This window comes from Leucopleurus acutus, assembly GCF_964270905.1.
Source record: "Leucopleurus acutus genome assembly, chromosome: 3".
Taxonomy (NCBI): Eukaryota; Metazoa; Chordata; class Mammalia; order Artiodactyla; family Delphinidae; genus Leucopleurus; species Leucopleurus acutus.
The window spans coordinates 23,831,302-23,858,312 of record NC_139145.1 but is presented as its reverse complement, the minus strand read 5'-3'; the positions used below and the strand labels follow the sequence as shown (position 1 = coordinate 23,858,312).

The window sequence follows — 27,011 nt, the reverse complement described above, 5'->3', positions numbered from 1 at the left end:
TGCAGCAGCGGTTCAAAAGCTTAAGCAGTGGCACCTAAATTTGGTTGTGCATTAGAATCATCTGAAGCACTTTTTAAAAACCCTCACACTGACGGTTGGTCATCGTAGACCAATAAAATCATTTTAAATCTCCTCAGACGATGCCAATGTCTAGCCAGAACTGAGAACCAGCGGACTAAGCAGAAGGGGATGTTTCTACAAAGATCTCTCAACAATAAGTCCTTTCACCCAATCAGATTTACCTCCCCGCAAAGGGCTAAAGAACGCTAGTGTTGTCCATACTTGCTTAGCTTTAATTAGCACTTGTGACTTGCCCAAAACCTAGATCATGTTTCCCCTAAATTTCATGTTATTCCCTACGTTTTTCAAACCCAGGGCTAAGGGGTTTGCCAAGATGAGATTTTAAGTGCTCACACAGGGGAAGTCCCTGGCAAACCAGGACAGCGGTCCCTCTACATTGAAATGTAAAGCATCCTAAATAACCCTGCCACTGCTCCCAGATCCTAGTCTGTGCCAACCAGTGGAGAAAAGGCATTCTCCATTACTACCACGGCAAATGCTGCTGTACTTGCCTTGGCTGGTCCCTATCTTTTCCAGGCACCAATCCCCTTCACCTGCTGGTGGACGCTTTGGCCAGCTGACAATGCAGATATTTTCAAACTTTAAGGTGAATAAAAATCATCTGGAGGGCCTGTTATAACAGAGATCACTGAGCCCCACCAGAGCTGCTGATTCCATAGGGCTGGGACAGGGCCCTAAAACTTGAATATCTGACACATTATCAGGGGACGCTGGTAAAACTGGTCAGGTTGTTACCGAATGCAGGTTCGTCTGTCTGAAGCACAGTGAGGCCAAACAAACCTAAAGGCTGGAGTCTGGAGCAGAGAAAGGTTTATTGCAGGATCGAGCAGGGAGAGGGGTGGCCCGAGTTCCAAAACACCCTGAAATCTCCAAAGGATTTCAGCAAAGCATTTTTAAAGGCCAGGTGAGGGAGGGACGTCCCAGGGAATGTGATCAGCTCGTGCACAATCCTCTGATTGGTTGATGTTGAGGCCACAGGGCAGGTAACATTATCCATCCTTAGGTGCCAGAAGGTCTGGGGGCTACGTGCTCATGATCATCAAGGAGTTAATTTCTTCCATTGGGTGGTGGTTTTTAGCATCTGAAAACTCAAGAAATATGCCTGAGATACTATTATCGGAGTACTTCAGAGAGGAACTACAGCAGAGGATATGGGGGATGGGTCTGTCCTAGGAAGGCCCCATAGGGTACTGCTTGGTTACAAGGTGACCATACTTTGAGAACCACTGCTCTAGTGGCTTGGAATGTTCAGAAAGTAATGGAAGAATCCCTTCCCAGGTCTAGATTCTAGTATCGCCAGCTATTTTGGTGGGGGGAAGGGTAAGTTTTGTCCTTGCTTGGACTTCTTGTTCATTTATATCAAAGCCTATTTGAGGCAGTGCGCTCGGCAGTCCTGCAGTTCTGTCTTTTGCTTCAACAGTGTTTGGAATGAACAGACCCAGGGACGCTCCTTGCTCCAGCCCCTGACCACCCTCCAACCTTTCTTCCTGTCGCAACCTTTGGAATCAGCCACTCAGCTATCCTCAGCCTCCAGGACAGGCCAACACCGTTTTTTGAGCTTAGCTCTTTATCACTGATCAACCACGAGTTTCCCAGGTTCGTCAGAATTATTCCATCGAGGTGGAGGCCGCTGTCCACCGCCTGTTCAACATGCATCTGGGGACACTTACCTCTCTCTGAGCTTCTATTTCGACAGCAACAATGGGACTCTGGACAGTGTGGGCCACATTTTTCGCCAACTGGCTGAGGAGAAGTGTGAGGGCGCCCAGCGTCTCTTGAAAATGCAAAACCAGTGCTGTGGCCGCGCCCTCTTCCAGGATGCGCGGAAGCCTTCTCAAGATGAGTGGGGTAAAACCCAGGACGCTGTGGAAGCTGCCATTCTTAGGGGGAAGAGCCTGCACCAGGCACTATCAGATCTGCGCGCTCTGGGTTCCGCCCGCGCAGACTCCCACCTCTGTGACTTCCTGGAGAGCCGCTTCCTGGAGGAGCAGGTGAAACTCATCAAGAAGATGGGCGACCACCTGACCAACCTCCGCAGGCTGGCTGGTCCGCAGGCTGTGCTGGGCGAGTATCTCTTTGAAAGGCTCACCCTCGAGCACAAACAGGAGTCTCTGAAGTCCAGCCGCCTCTGAGGAGCCCCTCTGGCATCAGAGCTTCTGCCTGAAGCCCTGCTCTGCAGCTACTAGGCAGCTTTGTAACCGCCCTGGAGCCCTCTCCCAAGCCTTGGACCAAATGGAAACAATAACGCTTTTTGCAGAAGGAAAAAAAAAAGCCTATTTGAAACACAAACAGAATAAAGAGGAAAAAAAGAAATATATATATATATCTATAAGTATATATATATATATTCATGTTTTTTTCCTTTTTTAAAAAATTTATTTTACTGAAGTATAGTTGATATACAATGTTGTGTTAGTTTATGCTGTACAACAAAGTTATTCAGTTATACATATATATAATTTTTCATATTCTTTTCCATTATGGTTAATTACAGGACATTGACTATAGTTCCCTGTACTATACAGTAGGACCTTGTTGTTTATCCATCATATATATAATAGGTTACCTCTGCTAATCCCAAACTCCCAATCCATCACTCCCCCACCTCCCCCTTCCCCTCGGGAACCACAAGTTTGTGTGCTATGTCTGTGAGTCTGTTTCTGTTTCATGGATAAGTTCATTTGTATCATATTCTAGATTCCACATATAAGTGGTATCATATGGTATTTGTCTTTCTCCTTCTCACTTACTTCATTTAGTATAATAGTCTCTAGGTCCAGCCATGTTGCTGCAAATGGCATTATTTCATTTTTTTTTATAGCTGAGTAGTATTCCATTTTATATATATCACATCTTCTTTATCCATTCATCTGTGAGTGGACATTTAGGTTGTTTGCATGTCTTGGCTATTATAAATAGTGCTGCTGTGAACATAGGGGTGCATGTATGTTTTCGAATTATAGTTTTGTCCAGATATTTGCCCAGGAGTAAGATTGCTGGATCATATGGTAGCTCTATTTTTAGCTTTTTGAGGAACTGTCATAGCGTTTTCCCTAGTGGTTGCACCAATTTACATCCCCACCAACAGTGTAGAAGTCAGTCAGAAAGAGAGAGACAAATACTGTATGCTAACACATATATATGGATTTAAGAAAAAAAAATGTCATGAAGAACCTAGGGGTAAAACAGGAATAAAGACACAGACTTACTAGAGAACGGACTTGAGGATATGGGGAGGGGGAAGGGTAAACTGTGACAAAGCGTGAGAGAGGCATGGACATATATTCATGTTCTTTTAACATATGAATTGCCCCACTTTATCTGTGTGAAATAAGTTTGTTCCCGTTATTGGGCTGCTTCTCAAGCTTTGCTGCTCATTTGAATTACCTAAAGAGCTTTTAAGAAAAACATTGGTGTCTGGGTCCCAGCCCCAGAGATTTTGATTCAGTAGGTCTAGGGAGGAGCCTGGGCACAGGGAGGTCTCAGAGTTCCCCAGGTGATTCTAGTGTGCAGCAACTTTGGGAACCACCTCTTGGCTTCAATCCAGCTAGTGATCAGATATTAAATCTAAGACACATGGGCTAGTGCGTGAGCTCTAGGAAGATTTGTGCCAGGGAAAATGATCGATAGTTGTGTTACTTCTCTGAAATGGATTGAAATTTCCAATTAGCATGAACAGGGGAGGGTGAATGGGTGAATGCAATAAGGTGTATCATTTACGTATTGCCCTATGTGTATGGCTAGAAGCTTTTGCAACTGAGGTCTGCCCTACTTTTCATGCTAATGGTAATGCTTGTCCTCCTAATGCAGCTGTAAACTTTATAAGCCCATAGGTAGACAGCATCACAAAATATTTACCCCTCCCCACTGGCCCACTCTCAAGCTTCTCTCCCCTTCCCCAATACACAAATGTACATCAATGCTCTTGACCAATATCAACATATTGACCTTCAATTCTTCTACTTTGCAGCTTCCCTCTTATCAGGACATGTCAGCATTTAGTGCAAGGACAAATGCTTGCCTCTTGGTGAGTAATGTAGACAATGCCTCCAAGAGACAAACAGCCCTTAGGGAGGGGGAAAAAGTCTTTCAAAAATGTTGATGCCCAGAGGAGGCATTTTCAGTCATCTCAGCTTAGAGGTCAAATATCCAAAATTAAAAAGGTTAAAAAAAAGAAAAAGAAGAAAGCAAGGAAGAAAAGAAGGAAACAATTCTCTTATCTCATAGTAATAAGGCAGTTTTCCTTAAAAAAAAAAGACTTAAGCCTTAAATTCTCTTTCCTAATCAAAATGTGCTTTTCCGTCTTTAGACTATTCCTCTTATATCCTGTATTATTCATGACGTTTAATTCTTGAAATAGCACATGGCTGAAAACAGAAGCTAACCTCTTGTCCACTATGAATTAAATCTTCTTTTCCTAGGACCTGTCTACAGTGTACAATTTGGGGTTTGCCAACATAATTATTTTTTCTGAAATAAGTTACAGCATTTTGCCTTTTCAATATATAGTTATACAATATATTGTTAACACAACATAGTTAATATAGTCAATATAGTAAATACAACTATAACACACGTGATATGATGCCACTGGTGATTTTCTTCATCCATGTAATTCTGAAATTTGACAGTATAGTTTTCATATTCTAATGGGCTGAGTATTACCTTTGCAAGGATAGAACAATAAAATAAATTCATAATATTCTCGTGTGGTTTGCCCCTGGGGTGGATTACCATAATGGGGGGATATTTGAGCCTTTCCCCAAGTCATTAAAAAACCTCCAGCGAGCAGCCCCTTGTCCTCTCCAGGGAGTGGGGGGAAAGGATCTTTAATCATAATAATCCTGGGGGGAGAAATCTCAGAAATAAGACATCTGCTTCTGTGCCTTGTTGTTTTGCAGAATAGCAATGATTGCTTTAGCAGCTTCTATTGCCATGTGTGTACAATAAGTAAATGAACATAAATTGAATGAACGCATAAAAGAAGGATAAACCCACCCAGCTTAACAAATCCACTCTCTCACCTGCTGTGCCCTGAAACATGAAAGAAAGAATCACGGGATCATAAGGATTAATAAAATAACAGTCTCTGTTAACAATATTGACAGAAGGTATAGGAAAATTTGTCTGATGTGGGACCAACAGCTTAACTGCTTAATCCTTTTTTTTTTTTTAAGGGCAACTCATTCATTTATTGTTTAAAGATTGCAAGACAACTTCTGAATTTCTGTAGCACAGTTTAAATGTTTTACTGTTTTGATAAATCAGAGTATAATAGAAAAAACAATTAGTTTCCAGTAATATCTATATCTCTATTCAGAATTAAGTCTTCCACAGACATGTAACCTGGAAACAAAATCCTGTTACAATAAGCAAAGCTTCAACAGAGCTGCTACTTTTCGGGCCAGGGAAAGGTTCATCCCTATAGGAGGAGGATGTGCTATGTAAAATGGCTGCAAGGTCACAGCCTTGAGGGCGCTGGAAGTCTATTATCCTATCCCACATTAAGTAGTTTGGTGAACTTCAAACGTCCGTTCATCTGCAACCAAGCTGGCAAACTTTAACTGATATTTCAAGCAGGTAAAAAATAAATTAAAAGAAAGCCTTACACTGATGTTCCTTGATTCACACTGTTAAATGGTTCATTAACATGTAATTCTGGCTAAGAATTACATTTGAGACTCCTTGCTCAGATTTTGGTTAACAGTACAAATCTTTGAGAAATTCAAGTTCTTATTAATCAATAATTTGTCAGCTAGGCTACATTCAGGCATCAGCTGCAACTACAGAATAGGTGCACTGCCTCAGCGCTTTGGAAAGACATAATCTAGAACACTACTAGCAGACAAAATATCTGTTACTAGACAGCACAGGTGCAGTACAGCAAGACAAAAACATATATTCATGTGTGCCGCGGACCAGCCGGAGAAAGAGGATTTCACCGCCCAGGGTCAGAAGGGAAGGGGTAAGGAACTGAAGTAGCACCGAAGAATGGGGTCAGAAGGACCAAGACAATTGATGGTTGCAAGGCAAATTTTATTGCGCTACAGTTGCAGATTATCTAGACTAGAAAAAGGAAGGTTGCCAGATGGTGGTTTACATTACCTACAGACTGTCTCGGCTCAAGGTTAACTTCCCTGGGAGGAAACCCATAAACCCAGAAGCATCAAAAATAACCTGCATGTGCAGGGGGAAGACAGCTTTGCTTGTCTCATTTTACATTCTTTCTGATCTCTGGGCCCTGGTGATTTATCTCCCATGGAATGGCACAAGGAGGGGAACAAGTAGGGACAGTCCCTTCGAGCAGCGGCGGCATGCCTGGCATGTCCTTACCTGCTCTCAAGGCTGACTGCTTCCCACAGGTCTTTTTTATTTTTTAACTTTTGCTGCAAAATAATTCCATGAAGTTTAGTGCCGAGAGTAGTGTACTGTTGCATGAGGATACGAAACAGACATGAGAAGATTATTATCAATAATAGGCAAATTATGGCCAGGGTAATAAATCCTGACAACCTTCCAGTAATCCAAGACTGAGGGTTTAACCACTTTAAATGATCCAGTAAAGTTTGAATTACATCTTCTGGCGAAACATCATCAAGATGTGTATTTTGTATATCCTGAATTTCAGCATTTAATTTCTTAAGATCAAGACTAATATTATTATCTGACCAAACACTCAGCAGATGCATTTTTACTTTTTCCCATTCCCAAATACAGTCACTGTACTTTTAAGGAGTAACACACATCCATGTATACTTTGCATGACAAGCTAAACGCATCCTCAATTTTAATGCTGCCATCTGATCTCCAATCCCCAAAATTGCGTTTTTAAATTCATCTAACTTGTTATTAATCCATAAATATATGTGACTTTGTAAAGATAAAGCAAGACTGGTATGTTGAGATAACTGATTAGCAAAGTGAGCATGATTAATACTCTGTGAAAGAGCAAGACCGGCAGTAGCCACAGTAGCAGACAGAGCAGCCGACGCAAGTAAACTTACTATTAGCCACCCAAGAAAGCGTCTCCTCTGCAAGGCTTTAGAGACTTCCACCCATGCCTGTACTCCAGTATCTTCATACCAAGGTTCTCTCAGATGTACAGGCACCATAACATACATGGGTTGCTTTAGTATAAGCACAGATTGCGTTCCTGCAGAAGGGAACATACAACTGCTAAAAATACAATTAACACAGCTAATATTATATCCTCCTTTGGAAGAATTACCAATGTTAATAGAACCACACAAACGTGTATATGGAGGAGCAACACAAGTTATAACAGGTGTATTGGAATAAGTTAGAGCTAGTTTCCATATATCCCAGTTCTTTTGAAATGTGATAAACCTATCTATGATGGGAAAAGAAGAGATAAGAATTGACACCTTGGTATAATCTATAGTACACCATATTTGGTTATTATTCCAAGATGCATTGCAATGTTCAAAATTGGATCCAGGAAAGTTAACGGTCGTAAGGGGAGGCAATTGATTTTTTGATTTTCTGTTAAGCATAGTAACCTTACGTCCAGCTATAAGTATCCCTTGTCCTCCAAGTAAACACTTCATACAGAAATAATTTCCTGAATCTTCACCTGTAACCTTGGCTATAGTAATAGCGGAATCCCTAAGTGGTGAGGCGTATGAGATTTGACCTCTAATATTAATAGCTTGCCCATTTTATACCAAATGATGGTATCCTTAAGATCCTCTCGTCGGCTGGTAGCCGGGCATGTAAGAGTAATGTTGGTTCCTGTAAAATGAAGGATGCCTGGAGAGCCTGACAAACTAATTGATTGATCCGTTCCCTCATAAACATCTGTATGCTCATAACTAATAGCCTTTACACATCCAGTTTCCAGATTCAATGGGCTAAGACAGACAGGATGGGTACTAAACCAGTTAGTATAATTTACAGACATATTGATTTGTTTTATATTCCCAATAAGAGGCCCATAAACACTTATCATTGTAAAATACAGGAAACTCTGCTTCAGACCAAGATATGGGTTGTAATAGTGGAGGATAAGGTACATAGGCCCAGTAAGTTGCTGCATTAACAGAGGGAACACATGAAATGGTTGCCAACATAACCAAAAATAAAGTTACAGGTGTAACAGGATTATTCTGTTGTTTCACTGACTCTTGAGCTCATGAAACCAGTTGTTTAATTTGTCCCCAAGTTGGAACAGCACTCCTTTGAGTCGTCCTGGCAAGTGGTCTCCTCTTCTTCTTCTTCTTCTGAATCAACACTGTCAAATTTTCAGGAGAGGTGCAGAGCTTCTTCATCTTCTGAACTAGGTGAGCTATGGCGAGCCATCTATTTGCTTGACTAAGCGCTCAGGAAGCCAGCAAAGTCCAGGCACTGATCTGGGAAAGATACACACGTGACCACGTCCCCAAATCAACACAGGATCAGGACCACGCCAAGTGCTGGTTGACGGATCTTTCCAGAGGACCTCCGGAGATTGAGAGGCCAATCTTGGCTCAGCCACCAACCTTCCCCCTGCAGAGCAGCCAAATTTGTCAACAGTGAGAACATTTAAAATAAACAGAGCATGATTTATAAGGTTCTGTGGTGTTGTTCTATACAATTCCCCCCTTTTTATTTTTTCAGTAGTTAGCTTTAAAGATCTATTTGCACGTTCTATAATACATTGTCCTTGAGGGTTATATGGAATGCCTGTAATATGGGTAATTTTGTAATGAATTACAAAATGTTGCAAAAGCAGCGGGCCCATTATCTGTTTTAATAATTTTGGGAAGGTTCATGAAAGCAAAACAGTGTAATAAATGAGTGATAACATGTTTAGTAGCTTCTCCGGTCTGTGCTGTAGCACAGAGGAAACCAGAATAAGTATCGATAGTGACATGAACAAACTGTAATTTCCCAAAAGACGGAATACAAGTAACATCCATTTGCCATAAATGTCTAGGTAATAATCCACGAGGATTAACAACATAATGTGGAACAGGAAGGTGAGGTAAGCATTGTGGGCATTGCTTAACAATTTGTCGGGCGGCTTCACCAGTAAGGGAAAATTGTGCGTGTAATGTAGCCGCCGACTGACGGTGTAAAGCGTGCAACGGCTGTGCTGCTTGTGAAGCAGTTTGATCATAACTTACCATAATATGAGGGTGTCCAGGACATGGACCATGAGTATCAAGAGTATGAAGATAATGAATGCAGTACATTAGCCATTCTTGACAGCATGATGAACGGAAAGGAGGAGTACGGTAAATTGGGACCTGTCCTGCTTTAGGGAAAAGAGATTGAGGAGGAGGAGTAACTTCAACTCTATTCTTGGGAGGAAAATGTACAGGATAAAGATCACGTTTAGATCGAGTTAAAACATCTGCAGTCGCATTAAGTTTAGTCAATGGACCAGGCAAGTTAGAATGAGCACGGATATACAGACCTGCAACAGGACCATCATGGGAACGAATAAGCTGTTGAAGCAAACAAAAAGAGGATGATAATTCAGGGTCATTAGTATGTCCTATGCTCTCGGTCTCCAGAAGAAATCACAAGCTAATAAGATATTTACTATCAGAAAACAAATTAAAAGATATAGAAGGCAAATGTTTAAAAGACATAATGACAGCATACAGTTCAACACGTTGAGCTGAAGTCAAGGAAGTTTCTTTAACGAGGTTTGTTCCGTGGTCAGTGATTACAGTAGCCACTCCTGAAGAAGAACCGTCCGTAAAAACCAAAGGTACATGAGGAACAGGCTGTTGCCTAATTATAGAAGGAAAGATATGAGTTAAGTTTGCTGAATTGGATCAATTTATCAGCAGGGTAATGGCGTTCCAAGGTACCTGAAAATCCTGCAAGAGCAAGACCCCATTCATTATTATGTTGAAAAAGTCAATTTTGTTGACTAACTGAATAAGGGATAATAATTTGAGAAGGTTCTATACTTATAGGTTGTAAGCATCTAGTTCTACCTTGCATTATTAAATTACTAATAAGTTCATAATAAGGGTTAATAACTTTAGAGGGTGTAGATTTCATATGAATCTATTCAATAATTCCAACAGTTTGCCATAAGACGGCAGTAGGCACATGAGGAGTTGGACAAATTATTAAGAAAATTGGAAGGTGAGTATGAATTCTAGTTAATTGTGTAGAACTGATAGATCTACTGACTATTTGTAAAGCTTGAAATCCTTCTGGAGTCATAGAGCGTGAAGAAGAAGGATCTGAGTCACCTTTAAGATTATCAAACAAAGGCTGTAATTGAGCAGTAGTAAGTTTTAAGGAAGGCCTTAGCCAATTAATATCTCCAAGTAATTTTTGAAAAGCATTTAATGTTTTTAAATTATCAACTCGAATTTGCAGTTTTTGAGGCCTAATAGTAGTGTTATCAATATATTTTCCCAAATATAAAAATGGAGATTGTCTTTGAATTTTTTTTGAGGCAATGACCAAGCCAAATGATTGTAAGGACTGTTGTAAAAATTGAAAAGCAGTCTCTAATAAAGAAATATTATCAGTGGCTAAAAGTATATCATCCATATAATGTATGAGATATAACGATGGAAACCTTTTTCTCACAGGAGTCAAGGCCTGAGCCACATATTTTTGGCATAATGTAGGACTATTTGCCATGCCCTGAGGCAATACTTTCCATTGAAATCTCCTCATGGGTTCCTTAAAATTTAAGGAAGGCAAGCTAAAAGCAAAATGTTTTCTATCTTCAGGAAACAAAGGAATAGTGAAAAAACAATCTTTTAAATCTATAACTAAAAGATGATAATTGTGTGGTATGGCTGTTGGAGAGGGTAGGCCTGGTTGAAGAGCTCCCATTATTAGCATAGTTTTATTAACAGCTCTTAGATCCTGTAATAACCTATATTTTCCAGATTTTTTCTTGATAATAAAAATAGGAGTATTCCAAGGACTACTGGAAATTTCTAAATGCCCTAATTGTTCCAGTACTAATTGTTCTGCAGCTTCTCATTTCTCCTTTGTGAGGGGCCATTGGTCCACCCATACAGGGTCATCAGTCAGCCAAGTAATTGGATCAGCAGTGAGTGGAGAATCCAAGGCGCCTAAGAAAAACCCAAACCTTGTCTATCACTTTTTATTTTCACATCAATAGGACAGACAGTTCCTTGTTGATTTGTTCCCAGCCCTTTTGTGGGAAGAAATCCTTGATACAACATCATATTAGAGACTTGAGAGTTTGGACTATAAAGTAATACTCCCATTTCTTTTAATATATCTCGGCCCCAGAGGTTTAAAGGCAGCCCAGGCAAAACATGAGGCTGGAAATATCCTGAATGGCCCTCACTATCTTGCCATTAAAAAAAACTGACTACTTTGCATAGGAGAAGAACTTTGTCCTATTCCGTGAAGTTCTGTAATAGTAGGACTAATGGGCCAACGTTTAGGCCAGTGTACCTGCGTCATAACAGAGACATCAGCTCCAGTGTCTAACAAACCTGAAAAAACCTTTCCATTAATGGTTCATTTCATTTCTGGACGTTCTTTCCCTATCTTCTGAATCCAGTAGGCAGCATTAGACGATCCAAAAGCCTTTGTTTCTCTCTTTTGATGTTGTAAAATTTGTCCATGAGGTACAAAGGGCAAAAGTAGCAATTGTGCAATTTTATCACCAGGAGAAATAGTTATTATATTTTTAATAGTTTGTGCCATGACTTTTATTTCTCCTTCGTAGTCAGAATCTATGACTCCTGGCATAACAGTTAAACCTTTCATGGCGACACTACTTCTTCCCAATAATAGTCCCATCAAACCCTTGGGTAAAGGTCCACAGATGCCCGTAGAGAGGGCCTGAGGACCCATTTCAGGAGTTAATACATATCGGGCGGAGGTACTGAGCTCCAGTCCTGCGCTTCCTGGTGTTGCTCTGGAGAGCGAGGATATTGTATGTTTCTGTTTTTGGTTAATGTCTGATTGATAATTTGAGGAGGATACACAGACATTGCCCTTATTATTTGTTGGGGCCGGGGAAGGCCCCGGGAGGAGTTCCCCGACAGTGGTGGCCCATCCTTGTGGGCCACTGAGCAACAATCTTGTGCCCAATGTTTCCCCCTATTGCATGTAGGGCATAAACCAGGGATTTTCTGACCATCTGGAGGTTTCTGAGTAGGGAAGGAAGGACTAGGGTTAGAATTAAAAGATCTACATTCTCTAGCAAAAGGACCTGCCCTTTCCGCATTTAAAACAAGTCTTTGTTTTCTTTTGATTGTTTTTAAACCCCACGTTAGTTAATGCTGCAGCCACAGCAGCACCCTGTATATAAGTAGGCCCAATGCCTGCACAAAGGCGAATATAAGCCTCCAATGTTCCCCGTTTTCTCCAAGGTCGAATCGCAGCCTGACATGCCTTATTAGCATTCTCAAAAGCAAGCTGCTTAACTACAATCGTACCAGTGAGTCCGTCCGCAATGAGTCTCCCCACCGCCTGTGACAACCTATCTACAAAATCAGCGTATGGTTCATCAGGTCCCCGTCTAATTGTTGAAAGGTCCTCAGTTTTGTGTGTAGAAGGACATTTCCTCCAGGCTTGTAATGCCAAATGATTTATTTGAGGATAAGCAACAAAGGGATAAGTTAATTGATCTTGTAAAGAAAGATATTGTCCTTCCCCAATCAGCATATGATAATCAACTGGAATATTATGGGCAGCATTCTTTTCTGCTTGTTCAGCAGCCCGTTCATAAAAATCAAACTTCCATATTAAATAATCTCCACCATTTAAACAAGCTCGTGCAATAGACTTCCAATCAGCGGGGGGAAGAGCTTCTCCTGTCAACCATAGCAGCAGTAAAAGGAGCAGTGGGCCCATATTGAGCACAGGCAGATTTTCAATCTTTCAAAACTTTCAAAGGGAGAGCCTGATGCTCCCTAGTAGCTTGTTGAGGATTATTAGGATCAGGTCTCTCTATGACGGGACAACAGAAAATAGGATCTTCTCCTCGTTTTATGGCTCCTTGTACAGCGTGCTGCAAGGGACTGAGCATTTTTACAGATGTAGATTTTTGAGGAAGACAGTCCTTATTAACCTGCAGCTTTCTCACTGACTTATCTATCACAGCCACTAGAAAATCATCCTCAGGACATTTCTCTCTTTTATGTTTACAAGCCTCATCTGTTAAGTCAAAATGTTCCTCTTCATCTAAAATATTTAAATTAATTAGCTCTTTCGGTTTAGGAAGCGGCGACACAGTAGCTGATAATACAGTCTCTCCTTCTGTCAGAGGCTTATGTTTTTCTGACTTTACATTCAAATCAACACTATCATGAGAAGAATCTAAACATATTTTTATCAGATTCCACAAACTATATGTAACAACAGGAGTATGAGTAGGCCCTCGAGACTCGTAATAATTTTTTAAATCTTCTCCAACTTTCTGCCAGATTTCTATGTCACCAGAGCCACCATCAGGAAACCAGGGAGATACACCATGGATATGCTGTAAAAATTCAGTCAACAATAAAGTTCAGAAACTTTATTACCCCGAGCTTTAAGCATCAAAAGTAAAACCTGAGCAAATAATTCATACATCTTTGAGCCCTTTTGCCCCATCTTATTTTACTTCTGACTATTGCCTTATGCCTCTATTCGTTTCACTTTTACTGGTGGCCACACATATTTTGCATAAGGGTTCTCTTACCTGCACTTTCTTTTTCTTTTAACTGCCTTCACGCTTCAGGTCCCTGTTCGAGTGCCACTTGCCGCGGACCAGCCGGAGAAAGAGGATCTCACCCCCAGGGTCAGAAGGGAAGGGGTAAGGAACTGAAGAGGCACCGAAGGGTGGGGTCAGAAGGACCAAGACAACTGATGGTTGCAAGGCAAATTTTATTATGCTACAGTTGCAGATTATCTAGACTAGAAATCGGAAGGTTGCCAGATGGTGGTTTACATTATCTACAGACTGTCTCGGCTCAAGATAAACTTCCCTGGGAGGAAACCCATAAACCCAGAAGCATCAAAAATAACCTGCATGTGCAGGGGGGAGACAGCTTTGCTTGTCTCATTTTACATTCTTTCTGATCTCTGGGCCCTGGTGATTTATCTCCCATGGAATGGAACAAGGAGGGGAACAAGTAGGGACAGTCCCTTCGAGCAGCGGCCGCATGCCTGGCATGTCCTTACCTGCCCTCAAGGCTGACTGCTTCCCACACGTATGTTGCCTTGTTTAAGCCTCAAGCCCTCGATCCTTTGTTGAAATACAATAATTTCATTCCTATGGTTTTCAATACCAAAAACTCAACCTCCAAGAGGGCTAAAGTCTAATTTGTACTCCAAACCAAGTAGCAGTGCAGTTCGCTACTACTGAGACTGAATCCATAAAGACTTCAAGACCACGTCCAGAAGACAAGTTATTATATATAATACCCTAGAAGGTCTGAAACATAATTATCATATACATAGCTGGTCCTTCAGAGCTTTTTACCTATAACATGTTTTTTGATGAAAGTTATTTAATGTACTGGAGATAACTGTGACTTACTGATCAAATATTTGAATACTTATACTTACCTGGGATTTCATTTCTGCTGAAAGAAAAAGGAAGAACAGGACTCACTAAAACAAACAAACATACATTAGAAATGAAAGTAAAAATCTTAACACACACTATCACTTTTGGAAGCAGCATAGAGGGGCAGTCAACGGTAAAACACTGGTGAAATAGGTCAACACTCTAGGCCAAAAATCCATTATTATTATCATCAGTGACAGTACCACAACTGTGCCCTTCAGAATTAATAATCACTCCTAAGAATCTTCATTCGGCACCAGATGACGCGGTTAAGAGAAACACTCTGGGAGGTTTTGAATCAGACTTGGTTTTTTGTTAGCCAAGTTACAGGAGAATTTTTAAAGTGGGGGGAAGGGAAGAAGGAAACGGACCAGGAAAATAATTTAAGCCATCATCTATAAACCAACAAAGCACTGATAGTTCCGAACATTATGTCAGACACTAAAATGACTGATATAAGCTCAAGTGGTTTACACAACCTATAAAAAGACTATACCAGCAAAGTCCCCATTTATCTGTAGAGTTCAGAAACTAAAACAAGGAATATTTTAGCTTAAAAGCTTATCTCAAGAGAATCATACACACTTCACATGAATAAAAATACCTGAAACCAAACATTTTTAAAAGCTCCAATACCCAAAATATAAAGAAAAATATTAATTCAGAAGACTCAATCAATCCATGATAATCACAAAACGGCTGGGCAATCTCTATCTCCCTTCCACACTAACCATCCATCCTATGGAAGACCAAGGGAGATCAGACCTTCCAGACTTACCTTCCAGACCTTCCAGACACCTGGCTGCTGCAAAATTCTATGGAGACTCCTTGTGGAACAGCAGTTTCCCATCTCTTGTGTCTCTCCCTATCATGATCATGATCATGCAGGAAGCAAGTCTGGCTGTGCTATTTCTTATCATTGTCTGTCACCCATCTGCAGCATGGTATTGTACAGATAAGGAAAAAGTAGTTCCCTTTCCCCCAGAAGGTTGAGGCTCAGGTACAGGGTAATTCTCCTGTGCACACAGTCATTATTTAGGCCGACTCAGTGACTTCAACAGGCTTAATCATGTGATCAGGTTTGTTGCCAGCTGCGTAATGCTCCCACATCTGTAGATAGAGCCGCTCTAGGTCCATCGTGTATTGTTTGGTGTTGAACAGAGGGCTAGATGTTCTCTGCTTCCAGACTTTGCCACGAAGTTTCTTCAGGTATTCTAGATCAGTTCCCAGTTTCACAGCTATGTCTTCATATTCTTGTCTATTTTTAGCAATAAGCTCACGACAGCCTAAACAAGTGAGCTGGGAAGCTGCAACTCGGGAAGCAAGAGTCTCTCCTGGCATAGTCACCATGGGTGTCCCTGACCAAAGGACATCCATCCCTGTGGTGTGTCCATTACAGAGTGGAGTGTCCAAGCAGACATCAGCCAGCTGGCCTCTCCGAACATGTTCCTCTTTAGGAGCAACAGGTGAAAAAATGATACGGTTCTGGGGAAGGCCCATATTTTGTGCATACTGTTGAATATTAGGTTCTCCTACTGCTGGAAAACGCAACAGCCACAGTACACTATTGGGAACACGCTTCAGAATATTTGCCCACATCTGCAAAGTAGATGGGTCAATTTTATATAACTGATTAAAGTTACAGTACACAATGGCATCTTCCGGTAACCCGTACTGAGAACGTGTGGTTACAATAATGGTACGGGGAACCTCCTCTCCAGTGGCAGCCTTAATGTTGATCTGGGTAGTTGCCAGTCCATTGCTAAGACTGAATCCATTAACTGTTATCTGAATTTGTCCTCTGTTAATCATTTCAATAACTGCCTCTGCAATAGTATTCATAGGAATGACAGGCATATTAAGAGCCGTATTACTGCTGTCTGCGTTGTCTCCTCCATCAGGACATTTCATCTTGACAATCTGCACATCTGGGAGACTATCAAGAAATGCTTTGAGGTCGATGCCATTCAGCACAATCCGATTGTCATAAATGTGCCCATTGGACTGAAAATCGATGACTGCCTTCTTCTTCAGGTGAGGGAACATATTAGCATGATCACCAATAAAGAAAGTATGGGGCATATAAGCCAGTTTCTCAGAATACTGCTCAGCAACTTCAGCAGGTGAAGTTTCCTGATCAGTGATGATATAATCCATGAAAAGCACGCCACTGGTCCCAGGGTAGCCCAGCCACATTGCCTGAATAGGAGCTGGCCTGAGAGCAAAGAGTTCATTTCGAGCACCCCTGGTATAACCATTCATATTTACAAGGATGTGTATACCATCTTGATGGATGCGATCAGCTGCTTTCCCATTGCATGGAATCTGAGAAAGATCAATGAAATGATGGGCTTCTGCCATCACCTTCGCTCGGAAGTTTGTGCCATCATCTGGGCTCAGGGCATAACAGAATACCTCAAATTTATCAGGATTGTGCATGCCTGGAATAGACTGCATAAGATGAGAAGTAGGATGATTCCCAAAGTCAGAACTCACGTATCCTACACGCAGTCGACCATCACTGAGCTTCAAGTCTTTTGGATGTTCGTACGGTGGTTTATGAAGGACACCGATCTCATCCAAGCAGAGGTTCCCATGGCTCTCAGCAATAGCCTTCCTGAAGCCATGAGAAAGAGGATAGAGCATACTATGATGAGGCTGCACAGAAGGCAACCTATTCTTCTCCAGCTGGTCAGCCACAATGCTGACCAACTTCTTCATTCGCTCATCATAGTCTGTCCAATCACAGACAATCTGCAGGCAATGAGCCAAATCACAATAAGCGTCAGGAAAATCAGGTTCAAGCTTCAGAGCAGTGCGATAAGAAGCAATTGCTTCTGGAATATTCCCTGAATACTTGTGAATGGAAGCCAGATTGCTGTGGGCATCCGCAAGTGCAGGGTTAATCTGAATGGCACGAGTATAACACTGCAAGGCTCCCTGAACATCCTGCATCTCCTTTAGAGTGTTTCCCATGTTACAGTAGGCATCAGCAAAAGTAGGACTGATTCGAACAGCCTCCTTATAATGCATCAGAGCTTCCTGCAGTTTTCCCTGCTGCTGCAATACACTTGCTAAATTTGAATGGGCAACAGCAAACTCTGGGAAGACTTCTAATGCTTTACAATACAAGCGAACTGCCTCTTCAATGTTTCCCTGGTCTCCTTTGATATTGGCTAGGTTATTCAGAGAGTCTGCATGGATGGGACACAGCCGCAGAGCTGTATTATAACAATCTTCTGCTTCGGCAACACTGCCCTTCTCTTCCAGAGCGTTGGCTAGGTTGCAGTAAGCATCAGGGAAATGTGGTTGCAACTCAATAGCTCGCCTGTAGGTGTCTATTGCCAGATCTATCAGGCCTTGCTCATAGTATACACAAGCCAGGTTGGCATGTACCACTGCATGATTTGGGCTCAAGCTTAGGGCACAAAGGTAAGCTGCCACAGCTCTGTCAAAAATCCGTGCCTCTTTCAAGACATTTCCTAAATTGATATAAGCATCCAGAAAATTGGGGTCAAGCGTGACAGCCTTTTCAAAGTGATGAATTGCAAGCCAAATCTCCCCTTGTGCATTGAAAACACAGCCAAGATTACTCCAAGCTACTGCAAAGTTCGGTTGCGTCTCCATTGCTTTCAAATAACATGCCTTGGCTCCTTCCAAGCGACCCAGGGCTTTGAGCAGGTTCCCCAGGTCACTGCGAACACAGTACAAATCAGGATTGCACTGAAGAGCAGAGACGTAAGCTTGTACTGCCCCTTCCATGTCGCCTGCTGCTACCAAAGCGGCTGCCAGGTTAATATAACCATCGATGAAATCTGGTTTGAGATGCAATGCATGCCGGTAATGCTCAATTGCTTCCTGCAACTGCCCTCTTTCCTTGTACACATTCCCCAAATTCGAATAGGCTTCTGCCAGAAGAGGGTTCTGTTTAATTGCCAGAGTACTAAAGTGGGCAGATCTGTCCAGCCTTCGACACTGGAAGTGTAGAGATGAAAGTAATAAAAGTACTCCAGTATTGTCTGGCTCTTGTCTCCACAGCTGCATGCAGTGTCTCTCAGCTGCCTCAAAATCTCCTGCCTGATACTCTCGATGTACCAACTCAGCTAACCCTTGGAAGGAAAGCATACGTTTCGTTGGTTCTGTGCTGTCGGCCACGTTGCCCACAGAAGACGTCATCTGGAGGGTCTGCAGAGAGTGATAAAAGGGGGTAATTGAGTCCCGCTGCCGCCAGTACTGGCAAGAATGTTTCTAGAGGTAGCAAATACGAGGGCAGCAGCCGTACCACTGCTTTGGCAGGCTTAAGCGGCGGCAACAGTTACAGGCACCGAACCTTAGGAACTCTGGTTGGCCATCTACCTCTCACGCTCTTGAAATCTTAATTCCTAACCCTGCCCTCTTCCACCATTTTTCTCCTCATCAGGGAATAAAAATTACCTATACACTTGCCTTAGAAGAAATCAGAAGTCAGTAGTCCAAACACTTTTTAAAATTTTGTTTTCTGTCCAGTTGGAAAGGAAATACATGATTGACTTTACTTCATCATTCATATAATCAATGTGGAAAACATTAGGGCCGTGAATTTCAATACAGTAAGATCAGAAAATTTTAAATTGGCCTTCCCAAACCACTAATAAGTAACCAATGTTGTATATAATGCTAAAATCTTAGAGACTGAGTTTGATATTTTAAAAGTTCTGAAAGGATTAGCTAATTTCTCCTCATCATACCTCTCATGCCTCAAACCTGAGTATTACTTTTTTAAAATTAAATTTATTTATCTTTATTTATTTATTTTTATTTTGGCTGCGTTGGGTCTTCAATGCTGCGTGCAGACTTTCTCTAGTTGTGGCGAGTGGGGGCTACTCTTTGTTGCAGTGCCTGGGCTTCTCATCACAGCAGCTTCTATTGTTGTTCCACAACTCTATGGGTTCCTTTTTAGGTCCTATGAAGAACCCTAGAAATTAGTTCATGGAATTATAAGTTTTTGCAAAATTGTCAAAAGTGAGATATTTTAATTTCCATCAGGTAAGACCAGCGTCTCTTTCTTTGCCAATTTTCCTTCTATCATATTCCGCTATGTTGGATCATATTGGAATGGCCACAGGCTTTTTTGAAATCTGGCTAAGGAGATTTTCTTTTTTCTGTGGTACGCGGGCCTCTCATTGTTGTGGCCTCTCCCGTTGTGGAGCACAGGCTCTGGATGCACAGGCTCAGCGGCCATGGCTCACGGGCCTAGCCGCTCTGCGGCATGTGGGATCTTCCCGGACTGGGACACGAACCTGTGTCCCCTGCGTCGGCAGGTGGACTCTCAACCACTGCGCCACCAGGGAAGCCCTAAGGAGATGTTTTAAGTGAGGCTATTATGTGATTTTCAGACACCGCCATATGTAATTGACTATATACTATCGCATTACAGGAATAACTTCCAGTACTCATACTGACTGCTCTACTGACTTAACCTAGCACAAGACACAGAAGCATAAGGACAAAACCCACCTTACAATATAGCCGTGTCTTGCACTTCACAGCTCTCAAAGCATGTGCGTTTGAAGAAGAAAAAAAGAACTGAAAAGTACAAAACCAGAAGCTAATCTGTGGAAAATTATTTCAATCATCAGGCATGTGAAAGATAAGTCAAAGATTCAGTTCTCATCAATGCTTAGTCAAAACGGAAATTTTCTTCTGTCAAGAATATACTCCAGGGGCTTCCCTGATGGCGCCGTGGTTAAGAAGTCACCTGCCAATACAGGGGACAAGGGTTCGAGTCCTGGTCCGGGAAGATCCCACATTCCACGGAGCAACTAAGCCGGTGTGCCACAACTACGGAACCTGTGCTCTAGAGCCCGTGAGCCACGACTATTGAGCCTGCGAGCCAGAACTACTGAAGCCTCCGTGCCTAGCGCCCGTGCTCTGCAACAAGAGAAGCCACCGCAATGAGAAGCCTGTGCACCGCAACGAAGAGTAGCCCCCAGTCCCTGCAAGTAGAGAAAGCCTGCGCACAGCAACGAAGACCCAACACAGCCAAAAATAAATGAATGAATGAATGAATGAATGAATGAATGAATATACTCCATCAACAATGTGTGTAATGGAATGGTATGAATGAGTATTTTATCAGAATCCCTGTAATGCACAAACCTATAGCAGTACTGAAATCAGTAATGCATTTATAATAGTAAATACTTATGAGGAAGTAATCCATAGAGGTTTGCTCAAAGTTAACAATGAAAATTAATGTGACATTATCAATAATAAATTGTGAAGCTGAAATAAACTTTTCTAAACTATTAATAACTAGAAGCAAATTCTAATCAACCATGGTACAAGAAATCTATGTCTAAAAACTACAAAGTTTATTTCTTAAAATTTGATTTCGAAAATACATAAACTGTCGTATGAGGAGGCAGTTAAAGAATATATAGCTAAAAGAGTGGGGGAAAAGTTTTATAGAGACACATCTGGCAGTAGTTCATTTTTAAATGTCATTTTTCTAGATTTTGTGACACCTATAGTATTGATATTTGAAAGCATTTAAAAAATTGTAATTTGAAGATTTGCTACTTCCAGGTAGAATAAAATATTTTGAAGCAAAACAACGTTTCCACTGAGAAAAACAAAAAAAGCCAAATAAAATAGCCAGCATTCAATCAAAAAGTTCTAGACAAACCAAGAGATAGAATCATATGACTAAACTTCTAAGAAAAGAACAGATAATACAAAAATATTTATATAAGATATTGTGTATCTTTATCAGGAAAAGTCTTTATCAAGAAAAGACTTTAAAATCATCAGAATTAATATTATATTTTATTTGTATATTTATATATAGATATTTATATATTTATATAAAGAACTTAAAGATAAAGCCCTAGTTAAGGCAGTGACAACAGTAGCAGTGGGAGTGAAAAGAAATGGTTATATTCAAGCATATTTTGTCAGGAAAAGTCCAAGATCAAATGTCTGACTGCACACATGGGATGGATAGACGGAGTGGGAAAAATCAAAGTTAACTATAGAGGTTCTAGTGAAGATGGGGTTGCCGTCACCCAACCCAAGGGGCTGCGATCATCCCCAAGGTCTAGGAGACTCAAAGGGAAGGTCATGGTCAGAGGCAAAGTTAATTGGTGGGAAAATAAGACTCCCAGTCTCTCCATCTCCTTATACCAGTTTTTTTTGGTAACATCTTTATTGGAGTATAATTGCTTTACAATGGTGTGTTAGTTTCTGCTTTATAACAAAGTAAATCAGTTATACATATGTCCCCATATCTCCTCCCTCTTGCATCTCCCTCCTTCCCACCCTCCCTATCCCACCCCTCTAGGTGGTCACAAAGCACCGAGCGGATCTCCCTGTGCTATGCGGAAGCTTCCCACTAGCTATCTATTCCTTATACCAGTTTTGTTTTTCTGCTCATATACGTAGCAGCATTTCATTCAAGGGGAATGTCATTGATCTGACTGGTCAAATTAAACAACATAGTTCAAGGCACATTTACAGTGGTTAGTTCCTCCACAATTTAGAAAGTCACATTCATAATTTCCCTCTTCCTACACCACGGAACACATTGGCCATTCCTCCAAAGTTTCCACTCCACAGAGTGGACCAGAGATGACGTTAGCCCAGAACTGAGAGCTTGGCATGAGATGGTGTCAGCCCCATGTAGAGCTCTGGCATAAATTATAACCCAACCCAGCTCTACAGAGAGCTCTGCATGGAATCCTGGGAGTAAACTTAGCCATAATAATGGGATTCTGTTTTTCATTTGCTTTTCTTCCTTGCTTAACTTTCCCTGGCCACTCTGACAAACAAACTTTCAGGCATTCCTGGGCCACTCACTAACTTTATTCCATTTTATGTCATCCAGATTCCCAAGAAAATTACTAAGTATAAGGAGGGAAATTTGGAACATGGTAAGTGTTAGATGCCTGAAATATACAGGTCATTGAATCCAGTTAAGTAGCAAATTATCTGGATCTCAAATATGCCAGTAGAATAACAGACTAAGCTCAATTTAATGTACTCTTACTGGAGACACATGTAAATTCTGGGTCAATTTTGAAAAGGTTAAAAGCACATAGCTGAGATTAAAAGAAAGAAAGGAACACCTGCATGTTTCAGAAAGTAACAGAGAAATTAAATCCAGAGAAAGAAGAGTGGACTGATGTCTGTGGGTTCCGTTCCTTAGTATAGGCCTTATGTAAATAGGGGCTGGAGCTAGAAATCTAACATTACCTTGAGGCCAGGAATTTATAGACTCAGGATGGAACAATATTGAGAAGTTGGTACAGATATCCTACAGAAATTTCATGAGGAACTGCTTAGTCCATTAAGAGGGCCAAGGGCGGTGGTGAGGAAGATTGATATCTCTTGAAAACCTTCAGGTACAGAAAACATCAACACCTCTGAAAAGTAGGCCTGTCCTTCCCAGCGTTGTGATGGCCAGGTTGTCACTAACCTGTAAGGCCCTGTATGAATCAGAAACTGCAAGGAGAGTAATTCAAAGAAAAACAGATGCAGGATGGGTGTGGCAATAAATCCTAGGACCCTATCAGAAACAAAATTAAAACCACTCTAAAGGGAAATTTTAACAAACCAGAGCAGATAGTATCCTAACCAGAATAGAATAATAATTCTGAGGAAGTTACTTTAGTTATTTAAGTAATATTCAATATCCAGAGCAAAATTCACTTAAGTACTGTACTGGTGGAAACTAGGCAGCACTATGGAGACAATAAAAAGGTGTTTACCATCAAAAAACATCAAGGTAAGAAAGATAATGTCTAATTTTTAATTATCCTGTGGTTTATTGAAATCTTTTGGAAACCCAAAATAGAGAAAACCTAGCAGGCAATGAAGACTTAAATCTTTAGAGATTTATCAACTCATCTATAAAAGCTTTATTAATCTCTTCTTTTAATACCACTCCTGAGAGGTATAAATGTGTCCAGTGATAGGGTTGAAGAAGCCTGAGAGAATTTCAATTGTTTACTATTCGTGGTCAGCTATTAAGACCTTTCAGGAGCATCTTGATTTTCATGGCATCATCCAACAAAAAGCAGGATATTTTACAGAAAGTCCTGGTCCACTTTTTGGCTTGCTTTTGTGTTTATGTTTTTGGTTTTCTCACATTGGGCGGTACATTAGGCTACCTATTGCATACTCCCTCATTCATGCATGCATTCATTCAAACAATATTTACTGAGTTGAGATATTTAATTAACACCCAATAAATGATGTTTAGATGAATGAATGCGCTTTTTATCAAAGTAAGTGTAAGTACTGAGAAAAATTACAGAATGTATGATCCCAGCCCCACAAAAGCGTATAATTGTGTTGAGGATATAACATATGCTGTGAAATAACTAATATATCATATTGGACAGTTTCTAAGTTCAAAAATGAGTTTTTGTAAATAATCAGAGCCTAAGGAGGACAAAGAAGGGACAGTTCATTATGGGTTGAATCTATCAATAAATGTACATTTCAGATGAGATTTGAGATTGACCTTAAAGAAAGAAGAGGACTTAGATATATGAACAGAGAACAAAAAAGACATGGTGATAGCATGTGCATGGATAGTGTGGCCAATATTTATGTTCTTCATTAAAGACAGTCAGAGATAACCCAAATGTAACTGTTTCCATGGGTCCATTCTCAGTATCCAAACAAAACGGCAAATCCTATCTTAGTAAAACTAATGAAAAACACAGTCTTTAACAAAGACATTGTGAAGGAAAGGGGGAGAGAAAGGCTTGCGTCCCATACCACACAACAAAACTTATTTAATTATTTGTTTCATTTTCTCCTTCTGAAAATTTCCTCTCCCTCTCTCTGTATGTCTCTCTTCTCCCACCACATCTGGCCACACTCTACCAGCCACCTTTCCAGATCTTTCCAGAACTCTCCTACTTTCATTATGCCACAAGTTAAACATCTCACAGGTCTCCAGGATGCATCCTCATCACTTATTCCACAAAGACAAACAAAGGACACTTCTCAGGATCACATTTCTTGGAAGGAAGAGGTCACGAGGAGTGATTATAAATAATATAAGGTGGAGAGCAGTGACTTAAAATACCATTTTTCCTCTTAGAATGTGAATACAGGGAACTTTGGGAAACTAGAAAATGTAGAAAGGATTCATTGATAATTATTTATTTTCAATGAATAAAATAAAATGTAATAATACGGCTAAACTCTGACAAATTAACTTTTTCAAAAGTTGCTTTCACACACCTTCACTATTGGGATGTTTCATAAACACATCTTTCTTCTTTCTTTGCAGATACTGGCACCAAACTTTCAAACAATAAGAACCTTCCCATAAGTCCCTTGCCAGGCAAGATTAAGGTATAACAATCCAAACAGATTTTTGAAGAAGATAACTGGTTGAAAGCACAGGGAAAGAGCTGGGTTTCTCTTTTTCAACGGTCACATAATGAGTAATGTGGGAATTCGTTTACAAAGTCTCTCTCCATGAGGGGCTAAGGTTAAGATTAGAACTTCTGAGGCCAGAAGAGCAAAATAACTACAACAACACACATATTTTCAAGAGCCGCCCTTTGGATGTGAGGGATTGATTTTTCCCACTCTTTTTTCAGCAGCCCACCTGGTGTCTTTAGTAAATGACATAAGAGAATACAGTGTGGCCAAGAAGGCTTAGATTTCCTTAGCCCCAAGTCAGATATTCTCAAGTGACTGTCCACTCAAATTAAAAAGAGAGATTTACAAGAGGAAACTGGATACAACTGAGTGTACTTTTATTTCAGCCCTTTACCTGAATGTTTTGTTTTCAGTTCTCCACTGAAGTTGCCTACATTAATATATTTTTAAGAACATTTCCTTACGTTGAAGTATTCATTCAGTATATTCATTTACTATAATTGAGAAAAGCCAAATGACTTAGGCAAATTCATTTCTATATTGCCACAGCAGTGTATTGTGAACTAAATGACACCTGGCAGTTGTTTACTCAGATACTAACTCAGTTAGAAGGCAGAACAAGGATACCTACCCATTCAGGGAAGGAAAGGTCACTTAGCCTCTGTAGCTATCTTAGGTCTCTTATCATCACAGTAACAAATTGAAGACTAAAAACCATACAATCATCTCAATAGGTGCAGAAAAAGCTTCTGAAAAAATTCAATATCCATTCATGGTAAAAACTCTCCAGAAAGTGGGCATACAGGGAACATACCTCAACATAATAAAGGCCATATATGACAAGCCCATAGCTAACATACTCAATGGTGAAAAGCTGAAAGCATTTCCTGTAAGATCAGGAACAAGACAAGGATGCCCACTCTCACCACTTTTATTGAACAGAGTTTTGGAAATCCTAGCCACAGCAATCAGACAAGAAAAAATAAATAAATAAAAGGACTCCAAAATGGAAAGGAAAAAGTAAAACTGTCACTGTTGGCAGATGGCATGATACATAGAAAATCTGAAAGACACCATCAAAAAACTATTCGAGCTCAAACATGAACTTGGTAAATTTTCAGGATACACTAGATTTCTATATATAAATTTTGTATTTCTATACACTCACAGTGAACTATCAGAAAGAGAAATTAAGGAAACAATCCCATTTACAATCGCATAAAAAAGAATAAAATACATAAGAATAAACCTGCCTAAGGAGGTAAAAGACCTGTACCCAGGAAACTATATGACACGCGTAAAAGAAATGAAAGATGACACAAACAGCTGGAAAGATATACCATGGTCACGGATTGGAAGAATTAATATTGTTAAAATGACCATCATACCCAAGGACATCTACGGATTCAATGCAGTCTGTATCAACATATTAAGGGCATTTTCCACAGACCTAGAACAAATAATTTTAAAGTTTGTATGGAAACGCAAAAGATCCTGAATAGCTAAAACAGTCTTGAGAAAGAAGAACACAACTGGAGGAATCATGCTCCCTGGCTTCAGACTGTGCTGCAAACCTACAGTAATCAAAACAGTATGGTACCGGCACAAAAACATCCATCACTGGAACAGAATAGAGAGCCCAGAAAGAAACCCATGCACTTATGTCAATGAATCTATGACAAAGGAGGCAAGAATATGCAATGGAGAAAATTCTGGGCTTCCTTAGGGATGGTTTCATCAATTAATTTGTTTTCTTAAATGGACCATACTTTTCCATGTCTTTGTATACCTTGTGAGTTTTTTGGTTGAACATTTGGCTTTCAAATATTATAATGTGGTGTCTATGGAAATCAGATTCTCCCACTTTCCCAGGGTTTTCTTGGCTTTGGATTGTTGAAGGCTGTAGTAGTCTGTTTGTTTGGGGACCTTTCCAAACTAGTTTTGCAATGAGTGTACTCCTTATCGTATGTAGGCACTGAAGTCTCTGTTCCTTTAGTTCATGTTTACCTAATGTTTTGACAGAGATGTC

At 40.6% G+C, this 27,011-nt stretch overlaps 1 protein-coding gene and 1 pseudogene across 2 annotated transcripts; one reads left to right on the top strand and one right to left on the bottom strand.

Moving 5' to 3' along the window:
* The first annotated feature begins 819 nt into the window (after positions 1-819).
* Positions 820-2,213, top strand: LOC309958873 (ferritin light chain-like; annotated as a pseudogene). Its single transcript has 2 exons — positions 820-825; positions 1,678-2,213. The product of its transcript is annotated as a ferritin light chain-like (transcript).
* Positions 2,214-15,618: 13,405 nt separating this feature from the next.
* LOC309959490 (UDP-N-acetylglucosamine--peptide N-acetylglucosaminyltransferase 110 kDa subunit-like) lies at positions 15,619-18,775 on the bottom strand (the record flags this gene model as incomplete). Its single annotated transcript, XM_082835800.1, has 1 exon — positions 15,619-18,775. The coding sequence occupies one exon, from the start codon at positions 18,773-18,775 to the stop codon at positions 15,635-15,637; it is 3,141 nt and encodes a 1,046-aa protein (XP_082691926.1). The 3' UTR covers positions 15,619-15,634.
* Positions 18,776-27,011: the final 8,236 nt, after the last annotated feature.